At 38.6% G+C, this 12,862-nt stretch overlaps 1 protein-coding gene across 1 annotated transcript in view; it reads left to right on the top strand.

Annotated features, from left to right (window-relative positions):
* Positions 1-302: 302 nt before the first annotated feature.
* The window catches only part of FAM135A (family with sequence similarity 135 member A), an 81,697-nt gene continuing 69,137 nt past the window's right edge, over positions 303-12,862 (top strand). The window contains exons 1-2 of the mRNA XM_059830984.1: positions 303-322; positions 3,941-4,061. Of these exons, the coding sequence (XP_059686967.1) occupies positions 3,985-4,061 (77 nt within the window). The 5' untranslated portion in view covers positions 303-322; positions 3,941-3,984. The remainder of the gene's footprint in view (positions 323-3,940; positions 4,062-12,862) is intronic.

Genomic DNA, 12,862 nt, shown 5'->3' with positions numbered 1-12,862 from the left:
TTTACTTTATTTTGGAAAAGTAGGTATCAGACTGCTACACTTGTAGAAAGCTGAAAACTGCAGTGCAGGAACCAAGGGCAGATTGGAGAATGCTGGTGGGTGGAACATGTATGATTGTTGGAGATGACATGATAGGGGCTGTTACTAGGATGTGGGAAAAGAGAATGAAGAATATGAGTACTGAAAAGTTCCAGAGAAATTGCTCTTAGTAAAACATTTTTTTGTTTGTTTTTTAGTTCAAGCAGTATGTTTTTGACAGCAACAGCGAAGAACTGGAAGACTGGTTAATTAACATACTAAAATGGAGTATTTACCAGTGGAGGTAAGACATTCTTTGAACGTACTGCGGTTTTGTGTCTTAGCATTGTTTTGCAGTTCCCAATACAAGTAGCTAGATTAATGGCACTGTTACACAAGCATTTCTCTGAGAACAAAGCTGGTTTAGGAGGTTTCCGCACACCTCCATCTGTCTTTTCGTTGCACTCTCAGGTGCTCTGATGCAGCTGCTGTAAAGTATCACTAAAAGGATCAATTTAGAAAAAAACGGAGTCAAGAAACATTTTTTCCTTCTGATGGTCTTTTAAAATCTGATATTCTGTGATCCATTTTGTATTGTGGCCTCAGAAAAGATCAGTTCGGATAAATGAAGAAGTGGTGAGGTAGTGTGGGGACAGCATGGACCGGCCAGGATACGTAGGAGATTTTTCAACTTAAGAAAATAAATAATCCCTCAGAAATGTGAAAGAAAGTAAAGTTTTGGCCCTCAGTGTAGGATCAAGTGGCTTTAACTGACGTTTTAACTATTGGAGATGTTCAGTCTCAGTGCTTAAATAGTTTTGAATCTTGAAATGTAATTGATCGTAAGTGTTAAGTAGCTGCCAAAAGTTATGAAACCGTCTGTTTGTTCTAACCTGTGTATTAGGATATTCTTATTTATTATCAGATCTTCTGATACATGTTTATATGCTCCATTAACCTCTGTTGCTTGTATGTAGAGAGCTCCTACTGAAGGATTCTTCTGCTTCTTACAGGCAGACAGAACAAATGTGCAGTTCAATAGCTCGATTTCTGAATGCTAATTATATGCTTCAAAATACAGCCATAAACTCATTAAGTATTAAAACGAGTTGTGGACATTTAATGTCATTGAAGTTAGTCAGTGAAGTTTAGCTGTAAATTTGAATGGAATATGTACAGATAAATACTTCTACGTGAGTTTAACTTTTTTTGTTGGCTTTTGTATGATTAGCATACAAAAAAATTAAAGACATTGTCAAAGTTTAAGTTTCTCCTTTAAAATATTTAATCCCTGCATAACACTTTCTATTATATAGTTCAAGGACCACTGTTTTCCTTTGCACTGATATGAAAGACTTTGACAGAGAAGTAGTGATTTGGTTTATGTCAGCCCAGGGCAATGAATGCTCCCCTCCACCCCAGTTGAGGTGCATGTGGAACAAGTTGATGCTTGGCAAAGAAAAAGCCATCCTCAAAGGTCAGCTGATAGACTGCAGTCCCATGTACCTGGGGTGGCACGCAGCATTGCTTTCTGGATGCGCTGTTTTGTGACCTGTGGCTCAATATTTCTTACTGGTTTTGCAGTTGATACTGGAGCAAGGCATGGGTACCACTTTTCCAAATACTGGTGGTAGTTGAGCAAGGACTGTGTTTGCTGGGCCCTGTGTTTGGTCTGCAGGGATTGCCTGCCCAGGCAATTTTTAGTGGGCTGGCTGGGGATGCTAAGTCAGCTTAGCAGAGGAAGGAGGGAGTGGCCCCAGCTAGAGCCATGTTAGACACAACAGAAATACCACAAGTTCATTGGACAGCCCTTTTGGCAGTAATGCAAGATGTGGCTCTCCTAGCTGTTTTTGTTGAATTAACTCATGCATAAAATGGACCTTCGAACTTGTCTAATTGGACTAGTTCTAGATTGTTCTGAGTTTTCCTGCTGGGGACTTGAGGGACCCTGAAGCATTTGGGAGTGACTGCTTGGCCCAACAACTCCTGCAGGAACAGTTTTCCCTTCTCTTAGTGGCAGCAAACTGTTCAGGGACATGGACAGTGCCACTCATTGTGCTGGGGAGTCAGAGATGGGTGATGTCTTCCTCCCTTGAAAATGTAATTTAATCAAAATGCAAGCTGGATGAGACTGCCCCACGGCATCCTTTATCTGTTTAAGTCCTTTCGCTTTTTCCTGTGTGTTTTAAAGTGGGCTTCTTTCTGAGATATTGGACAGTTTCATCACAGGTTTTATGCACAGCCTACAAGGGTCGTTGCCCGGTGGCCAAGGGTCATGGCGGGTCTAGGACCTCTGGATCTCTGCTCCATGTCAGATCGGGTTCCATTTGCAGAAGATATGCTTGCATTTTGGTAGGTGATGCACATGTAATAATGCAGTATGGTAACCCCAGAGAATTAGAGTGCAGAACTTCTTGATTCTAGCTTTAAAGACCACTGCAGACATCCCTGCACAATCCTATAGACAAAGCAGTGGAAGAGGGGATTGTTGCAAAGCCCTGTGGGTTATCAGTGACAGTCCTAATGCTGCATTCTGTAGCAAAACCGGTGGCACCATTCAGTTAATCTGTTGAAGTCCCTGTATTGAAATTTGAATGATCACAGGATTTTTAGACAAGCTGGGTTAATAGCGTCATCTAGATGCTGTAGTTTTGATCTTGCAGTAAGGGCTTTTGATCTGAGTTCTCCGTATCGTCATAACTCAGCTTCAGAAGCAAAATTCCTCTTACCCTGTCCCCTGTTACTTCAGTAACATACTGTTTCTGTGTTTTTGTGAAGTGCATGCAGAGTCCTTGTATTGGCTGTTAAACTGTGGTCAGAATTAACTTCTTTTATAGTTAAAAATCTAGACCTGTGCTATGGTGATTGAAGCCTTGCAGCTCCTCTAGACTGAGTACAGAAAGGTAAATCTTGAGTCATGTGCCAAGATGATTTAGTTGGTAGGCTAGAGGTAGCCCCTAAAGGTAACTTTGCTTTCAGGTGACTGATACCTGCTGTGGTGATGACTTTTTTTGCCAGCTACTCTGTTTCAGTCTCAGTAGTACTGCCTGCTGCTTCATGAACACCCAAATGCATGTTCAAAGTTTTAGAAACAAAAAACCCCATAATCCATTCAAGCTCCAGCCAGGCACGCTTTTTTATGTTTCCAGAAGATGGACTAATGTGCATGAAGGACAGTCTGTAGGTTTTTTGGTTTGCTTATTCCTCAAACCAGACAGTGTTTGCAGGAACTGGGAAGTTTGAAGACAAGTGTTTGCAGAAATTGTAGTCTATTTTATTAATCTAGTTGATATTGTTGAAGGAAAAACAGCAGAACTCTGGTAAAGTCTGTAGGATTTTAATTGAAGTATCAGCAGGCAGTTGTAAATTAGCAGGAAGGTGCCAGTCTGAGGCTGCGAAGAAGACAGTGAGAATTAACACTTCACTACTAACATTGATTGACTAAAAATGGGCATGTTGCCCTCCTTAACTTCTGTCTTCCCTCTAGAATCTCTCCATCTAAAGCCCTACATGACCTGTCAAGTACTTTCTCTGCACTGTTCCGCCACACTGTAATTCAGCTGTCCCTGTCCTCATGTCAGAGTTGAGGCACTGCTGCCTGCCTTTTTCTCCTTGTTGGCAGTATTTTTCCCTCTCCAGCCAAGTATCAGATCAGAGTTGCAGTACACAGGTATCAGTAAGTGCCAGGATTGTATTATGCTGATGGTGTGTTGTGATACTTCTGATAACATTTGATTCCTTCACAACAAAGATAAAAGTTACTGTGGGCAGGATTTGGCACATCCTGTATTCTTGTTTACCCTGGAGCCTGTGTATTTAAGGAAGCTGTGCAGAATTGAGTGTAGTGTTGTCCTTTTTAAGGACCGGATAAGCATTATAACCAGCTTGTGTTCTAAAACGTTTGTTTTCTGTTTGTTTTCAGTAACTAAGGTGCTGACAAGTTTTGACTTCTTCATCCTCATAAACATGAGTGAAGTTCAGGCTATGGTAGAATTCTCCGTGGAGCTCCACAAATTCTTCAATGTGGATTTGTTTCAAAGAGGGTAGGTAGTGCGTTCTTTCAAACTTTACTGTGGTGGATGGCTGATGTTGGAAAGACCTTAATGGGTACTGTCATGTAGCATTGCTTCATGTATTATTGACTGTTTTTATAGTGATTTGAAAAAATTTTATTCCTTATTGGAAAGGCATATACTTTCTAGGAATTAAAATCAAATACTCAAATAATTTGTCCTAAAACTTAGGTTGTAATAAAATATTTTTTGTCTAATTGGAGAAGAGGGAAGCTCTGTAGATTTGGAGGGTAGATTATATTCTTATCCAGGCCTTTACCCTTTCATATCTTAATTTCTGTAATCCCTTTTGTTTGAAATATGATAGGTATTTCTTTTGAATCTTTTAAAAATGTTGCTGCCCCAATTAACTTATTCATTTATCAGTGTGGCAGTGGAGAACTTTACCAGCTTCTTCCTCCTCCCACTGTGCTGTGCGTCCACAGTTACAGAAGACTCCATACTGCCTCATTAGACTCTCCTGACCTCCTCTTACTCTACCTGGTCTCTGTAGAAGGCTTTTTCACATTCCCTTTATTTGATATTACCTGATTGTACCCAGATTACTTTCTAAGGTCCTCCTTTCCCATGGCTCCGTAGGAAATAATACTTCGTAGCTTATTTTCGAGTTATTAAAGATTTTTGGTGATCTAGCATTGTGGTACGTTGCCCTTCTGTCAATCTTCTAACAGACTACAGTAAGAATACATGTCAATGTTGTAGTTCTTATGATGTTTGTTTTAGATAAATCTAGTTGAAACTGTGTCAGTGTTTACAGACAAGGAACAATATGTATCAGTGTTGATTTATGATAGCTCCTTTTTTCAAAACATTGTAGAGTAACTTTCCTTAGAAACATTTTAGTAATAAGAAAATATATTCTTGTTTTTAACCTTGTCATAATACAAGGCAGGTGTGTGGGGTTATTGTTTTTGGTAGGGTTGGGGTGGTGGTGGTGTTTGTTGTTGGGGTTTTTTTGTTTTTTGACATGGTGTGTTGATGACTGTAAAGTAACAGGAAAATTTCACTGCTTTAGGATGCCCATAGTTCCTCCACCTTGTATTAACCCTCTAAGGTGGATATTTTGGGGAATAGTGGTGTAAAAAAAAAAAGGTAGGATTGGGAAGGAGCTCAGGAGAAGGAGGCATAAAATACTGTTACAAAACATGTCTGGGCTAGCTAGCCTCTACCTTTGCTATGTTACTGTTAGTTTTCATCTGTATGTTATTAAAACTAGCTTTTCTCTAAATTTGACCTGAAGCTGGTACTGGCAGAAGTGATTATCCATTATGCTTGCTACCATTTGCAGTTAAAGTATATGCAACAAACTCTCTATGTCCCCTTTTTAGGGAAATTTGTAATTTCAACTCTTCATTGGAAGAGGAGGATTACGGAAGGCTTAAGAGGTCTGGGAAAACACTGAGAGTATTTTAATTACTTCAACAAAAAAGCACACTGTTGAACCGTGTCCTTTTTTAATCTCCGAAATCGGTGGGGAAGGAGAGGCTAGAATATGGCAGCATGTTGAATCTAATAGAGAAGAGCCTGAAGAGAAGAAAGTCTTTTTGTTGTCTTAAACTTACAATTCAAATGATTCCTCAGAAAGGTAGTTGAGAAGCATAGCACAGCAGTGTAATTACCAGTGATCTACTTGGCAAGTTTCTTTTTAGCTTACTCTTGAAAAAGCAGTAAATTCACAGGGCAAGTTCAGAGAGGTGGAATGCTGACATAATGAGAAAAGTGACATGAGTAGATACTACCTCTCTGGTTTCAAGCTGAATCTTTAACTCTGGGCACGTTCCTTTTAGAAAGCAATGTCGGGAAGGAGAGGGAGCATCCAGAATAAGTCTAAAGACAGTAATGTGACTATTGCAATAATTTCTGCCAATTTGGGTAAGTTCTAGTATTTTTCTAGGGAACTATCTTTGTATTGGAGACAGGATGTAATATTTACATTGCCGGAGGACCTCTTGGATGATGGATTGAATCAGCAGAAAAGGAAATCTTTAAATTCATTGTTAGCCTCCTGGTTTTGAGCAACTGCTGTGTTTAGCATGGTTTCTCTCTCCAAAAGTCAGGTATAGAATTGATTGTATTCTGGGTTTGTTTGGGATTGTGTGCATTCAAGCCTACCCAGCTCAGCATGCCTGTCTCATGGTGTTAGAAGCATAATGACCTTCTGAATTGTGTAAAATAAAATGTCAGCTATCGCAAGTAATCACTTCAAGCTGATCAAGCTCCTTCTTAAAACTTACTAGATTTTTATCCAAATAGAGTGGTTGCAGAGGGAGTCCAGATTCTCACTCTTTTGATGATTGGAGATGTCGTAATTTCCAGCCTAAATTTCCTTCTGATCAGCGTTTAGCTGTTTGTTTTTCTTATGAGCTTTGTCCTATGCTTTGAATGACTTTATCAGTCTGAGTGTTCACCCTGATGTATTTTTAGATGTCAGCCTTTTGCCTCTTCTGTTAAATATGAACTGAATCAGTTTGGTCGTTCTAATTTGTGGCACCACCCCCACCACAGCCCCCTTTCTGTAGAGTCCACAGATCCCACTGTCCAATCAAAACCATTATAATCTCTTCCTGGTTTTAACTGTTTGAAGAAATCTGCCAGCTGTTGCATCCAACTGTAGCATGTTTTCTTGGTTCTGTAGTGACACTATTGCCAGAAGCACTTAAGACTGTGTTTACACTAACAATTAATTTGGTACTTTAGGAATTAATTACTAGAAGCAGTGTTGACGTCCCTGTGTCTATGTGGTTCCAGGGTTACTTCAGACTAGATTTAGTCTCATCCTCTGGACCAGATGTTTTGCATCGTGAGTGTATTTTGAAATTGTTCATACCAGTAATTGGTTCAGACCTTTCTGTCCCCCCAGCGGTTGAAGTGTATTTTGTGACATGTAGTTCAGAGGCTGCAGTTTAGCTTTCTCCAGGAGACATCTAGGTTATATATGTGGAAAGTTCTCAGTGGACTGAATCAGCATGCAGCAAATGGGGATCATTGGGGAAAGTGCCTCAAAACCACTCTGCTTATATAAACCAATCAGTAGTGCAGACTCAGCCCAAATTTCTCATAGTATTTCACTCAAGATCAAATTTACCAGAGGCGTCCTGTAACAGACTCACTGTTATAACCATGTTATTCTCTTAACCGATTCACTAAAGGAGACTGTTTATTTTCTTTGCTTTCAGATAACCGTTATTATTCTAGGTGGAGGAGAAATACACAGAGCAGACACTTCATTCATTTATGAGACTTGTCTGTATGTGTAGCTCATTGCTGCTCATCTAGTTCAAGAAAGGTTGTACCTGTATCTGTGGTGATTCTGGTGGTTAGCTTCTGAAAGTTGCACTGTAGCTGTAATTCTCAGAAGTATGTAGTATAGTTAAAGAACAGTTAAGTAGTATCCTTACCTAATACAGCTATTTCATTATATTTTCTTAAAACTCTGTGTCACTTGCTTAAAAACAAACTTGTTCCAGGTAGCTCTGTTGGTTTATTTTAATCTACTGCGATATTCAAATAAGGCTTCACATAATTTTCCTTTTTAAACTAGTGGGATGTGATCATGGGAATTTTCACCAAAACAGTGATTGATATGTGAGTATCATGTGACAAAATGAATAAAAGAAAGGCAATTGTTTGGGACCTGTGATATTGAAGGCTTTTTTTTCATCTTAGCTTATAAAAGCTCCAGTTAGATTTGGGCTTTGTAGTGCTGACCTTTTATAAATACAAAGGGAAACATAACTCAACTTGAGTGAGGTATGGACTGGAGAAGTAGAGAATGAATTGGTTGGAAAACTGGTTGGATGACTGGGCTCAAAGAGTTGTCCTCAGTGGTGTGAAGTCCAACTTGCAGCTGATGACTAATTTGTTGATACTGGGTCAGTACTGTTTAGTGTTTTGATTAACAACCTGGATGACGAGACAAGAGTGTCTTGTCATCAAGTTTTTGAATGATAACAAATTGTAGGTAATGGTTAGACACCGTGGAGAATAGAGATGTTCTTTGGAGGGATCTAGGCAAACTGGAGAAATGGGCTGTTAGGATCCTCAAGTTAAGGGCAAATGCAAATCCTACAGATGGGGTTGAATAACAGGTCTGCGGTCTCTGGCTAGAAAGCACTTATGCAAAAAAAGTACCCGGGGGTCCTGGTAGACAGCAGATTAAACATGAGCCAGCAGGGTGTTGTGGCAGAAGGTGGCCAGTTGTATCCCGAGCTGTAATAGGGAGAGTGTAGCAGCAGGCATAGTTTGGAAAAGCAAGGTGTCTCTCCTTCCTGTGTTATGCTGCCTGACTCCTGCCAGCAGCTTAGCAGTGTTGTCAGGCTGTATTTCCCACTTAGGTTTCAAACCAGGATGCTCATCTTTCCATACTGATTTTCTTCTTGGAAAAAATCTGCAAAATAGTTGCTCAATACATTTATATTTTAGCAAAAAAAAAAAAAAAAGTCTCATACACTTGAGAACTAGTAGAGATGCAGGGTTTCTCTGTGATGAGAGTCACTGTCCAAAGTCTGGGATTTCTGGACATGTACAATCAGTTTTATATTACTTGTGCTGGAGATGGGGAGGAGTAATTTTTATCTGTTTGGCCATTATCTTTGGACAAAAGCTGTTTCCTGAGATAATTTTTTGCCACACTGACAATGACTGTGTCTGTGTCACTGCTCCTTCGTATTTATATTTTCATTGACATGTTGTCTCTTATTTCGCTAAGTCCTTTAGCATAAGGACTCTTCTGTGTTTGCACAACAGCTAGTCAATTTATTAGATTTATTACTGAAAGGCATATTCTGCCTACTTATAATGATCATTAATAAGAATAACATTTTAATACTTTGTCAACAAGCTTGTTCCAGGTAACTGAAATGAAAATCAGTTTTGGACATAGAACAGATGACAAATGTTCTCTTGAAAAATTTTCATATGCACTTAAGGCATCACATTCTTGGTTTTTTTATACCAGTGCTGTTGATCAGCTCTAGATGGACAGTTTAAATATACGGTGTCCTGGTAGTGTGATTTTGACCTATCTTTTCCTGATGTTTAAAAGTTTGTGCAGGTAGGAGACTGTAGGACACCAGTGGCAATTTTAGCACTGTTTGTAACAGAAGTTTGGGATGTTTACTTGTAACACTTTCTGTTCTGCCACCGCCTCCTGATGATTGTGAATGTTATTTACAATGCTGTTCTTCAAAGACATTGTTACTGTAAGAGCAAGTTGTGTCTTACTCATTTTTCTGCTGTGGATGCTTACCCTGCACATTTACATACATGTTTTGTATGTGTCAACATCCTGAACTGAAATATAAATGTATTGAGCATTTCTGAATTCAAACATCTGGTTATTGAAAGTGCCACAGTACTTTGTAGTGCTCAGTTTAACGTGCAGCGTTCCACCATGGGTGATGCATCCTGATGTCTAACTTGGGCATTACACCTTTCTTGTGGGTAGCGAGAGAAGTTTCTTGGTAACCCTCAAATGTGAGAAGATTAGGTTTTCATTTTTCTGGAGCTGTGTATTGCTTTTTCACCTCTGAACTGGCAAGTCTAATGGGCTACAGAAACTTACATGATGGTTTCTAGTTTAGCATAGCATACACATTGCTGCAAGGTCTACTTTGAAAACAGCTTTAGTCTACATTTTCCCTATCTCTGTGCGTTCTTATAATCCCAATCTTAAATTCTTATTTTGTCACTAATCATTTGTTATTTTGTAGGTAATATGCATGTACACACAACTGGCCAAAGCTGGATTTAGATGATTTTCAATAGTCACGTCTCTATATCTGTGCTTTGTCTTTTTTTTGGTAGCAGTTTTCTTTGTGAAGTAGAATATCTGCTGTTTCATTGTGGGTTTCAGAAACAGAACTTAGACTTAGCTGAAATAACCATTACTAAGTTTGTTGTTGAGTAGACTATGAACCGTGCAAATAAAATAAAGTATTGACAGTAGCTCTTTATTATAGCTGCAGGTTTACCTTTCTGCTCAGTGTGTCTAGTTATCTGTTGTTTGACTTTGTTTTGCGTTAAAAGATTCTTGCAAAAGCACATCAAGAGTTTACATTAATAATGTAAGTCTACCACACTTTTTAAAGTGCTTTTGCCTTATAGATACTGGTTAACAGGTGCAAGAAGAATATTAAATACCTTCCACAGAAGAGACTTTAGCAGATTTTAGAGGTGTATCATGTCTGAAATTACGTTATTGGTAGGATTTTAGTAGCACTAGGTTGCTTGTGAACCTAAGTCCCGTTGAAAGTCAAAGGAATTTAAGGTGCAGAGACTACTGGAAGTTTAGCCTTATGGTATACTTCTGTTCCATAGGTTTATGTTTTTTCCACGTAGGATGCTTACTGATGCATCTGAGCAGCATTGATATTTCATGCTTCTGTGTGTGTGGTTGTGTAATGTAGCGTAAAAGAAAATACACTGAATCAGAGTATGAATTTTAATGAATCTTACTATGATTACACAGTAATTTAATGAAAAATAATGCAATATATGAAAAGTTGTATTTTTTTCTTCATCCAGTGAGTTGTCTATGTTAGTTTATAATTTATGAATAAGAAATAAAAATTTGAAGAGTACACATTTAGTAGGACCACTTTTCTTTCTCCTGGCTACATCAGGAGTGAAAACATTTTATCCTTAAATAAAGAAGTAGCCTCTGCTAATGTTTTGTGTTGTTACCATATGATCAAATAACAAACTCATAAGGGACTAGGAACATTCAGGCTCACCTGTTTGGTTTTCTTTTTAATTCATACAGTCCAGTCATACTTTTACTTTCAAACTACATTTCTGTATGACACAGCCTTCTGGAAATAAGTGTTGTGAATTGTCTTCTGACATGTCGCTTATTTTCTGAAGTATTGTACTGTGATCTGTACTTAATGTAATACAGTCTTTACAAAGGGAGAAGAAAGCTGTCAAATTTGTCTTAACAGTTGCAAGATGAGCTCTGTTTTTCAGCGTATAGTTTTACAATAGTACAAATAGCAGTAATATGGGTTTAAGATTTGGAGGGCTGGGCTGTAAACTCAAGGGAATAGTCTGCCTAGGAAAAATGTTGCAAATACTTTTTCTTTTGGTTTTATTTTTATTTTTTAAAAGTGCATCAGTTTCTGATTGTAGTTCAACAGTTGATGTACACACAGAGGTCCTGCTTGCTCTGAGGCAAGAATGGGTAAGACTGGGAATGAGCAGTGGGGAAGTCATATTTTAAGTTGGTATTGCTTCAGAAGTTAAAAATTACTATCATCAAATATCCCATTAGCCCTTCTGATGCAGGATGTCGGAGAGTCCAATGCCATGGTCTGGTCCCAAAGAGCAGTAACAATTTGAAATCCCATATAATGGTACTTCAGAATCTTGTCTTTTAAAATAAAAAGCCTTGTATTTGTTGAGGAATTGGAAAAGTAAGTGGAAGATTGAGCACAGCTTCCTTTGAGTTAGCTGAGAAATTAAAACTTTTGAAGTATACTCTGCCTTAGCTATGTGAGTGGAACCGAAGACGTGGGGAGATTGTACTGCTTGTCTTCAGATATCTGAGTACAATGCCTGTGTTAGGAGAATTCTAGCCACCCAGGGAAGCTTATCTAGGGGTCACCTAGAGCCATTGTAAATTGGGCTTCTACTCTGAAGCCTAGAGAATCCCATCCCATCCAGTGTGTGTCCCTTCCCCCCGCCCACTGGTGTTAATTCCTAGAAGACTAGCCTCCAACTTAAGAAACTGAATCAGATCCTGAAGCCACCTGTTTTAGGTATGTTTTTTGAGGAGCAAAGATGTACAGGTGCTTATTTCTTCAGTCATTATTCATAGACATATAACTAACAGTTGGTAATTGTAGTTGTCCTGGAGGTATGTTACATGAAAACTTAGGTGTGTTGGGTTTTTTTCGTGCATCCCCCCCATATTGGTTCAAAAAGTATACCTTAAATTTTGTAAAATGTTGTTGGGTGCTCATTGCATGTTCTAGACTTATCAGATATTGGGTACAAATTTCAAATCACCTGAATTTTGTTCACATTCTAGCTCTTAGACCCATGTAGTACTTTTGGAAATTTTAATCATCATAACTTTTGCAATTGAAATTGTTATTTTGCAATTGAAAATTTTTTGTCAACTCAGTATTAAAGCTGTCTAGTGTCATCCCATACCGTCCAAGCATTGATTTCAGCAAAATTCTGGTTCTTAAGAACAGAAAAATTAAGAGCTCAGGTGTGTAGTCGTGCCATCTTAATGTCTTGCTGGAGCCTGACAGCACTGTGATAGGTGCAGCTATTTCATGTGACAGCAAGGTTATAGGTAATTGTGATATGGCTTATGTAATTTGTCCTTGTTTGAGGACTGTATTTGGAGGGTCTATGGAATTCCTTCTTTCTTTATGTGATCAAAGAAAGATGTGTCTTGTGTATGTAAGACCAGGTACCATTTCACTGTAAAGTAAAGATTGTATATCAGCATGCTTTGCCATGAAGACTGTCAGCAGAAACATGATCAGTGAGTTTCGTTTAGTGAGGGATTCAATGACAGTGTAAGACAGTATTGAGTATAAAAGGATTTTCTCTGGAGAAGGCCCATTTTTCTAAATCTGTAGAACAATATAGCTAGCGTCTCTGTGTAGTATGAAGGTAGAATGGGAGTAGGTGTTAGCTGAAGACATCAGCATAATGGTTTCTTGAGTATGAACTTTCTCTTTCTAATTACTGAGTTCAGTGTTCTGGAATGGCATGTGACAGCAGTATCAGTTTTAGCTTTGCATTAAATACATGTT

The sequence above is a fragment of the Gavia stellata genome, chromosome 2, assembly GCF_030936135.1.
Source record: "Gavia stellata isolate bGavSte3 chromosome 2, bGavSte3.hap2, whole genome shotgun sequence".
Taxonomy (NCBI): Eukaryota; Metazoa; Chordata; class Aves; order Gaviiformes; family Gaviidae; genus Gavia; species Gavia stellata.
Note: the sequence above shows the minus strand (reverse complement) of the source record. Positions and strands in the feature narration are given on the sequence as shown.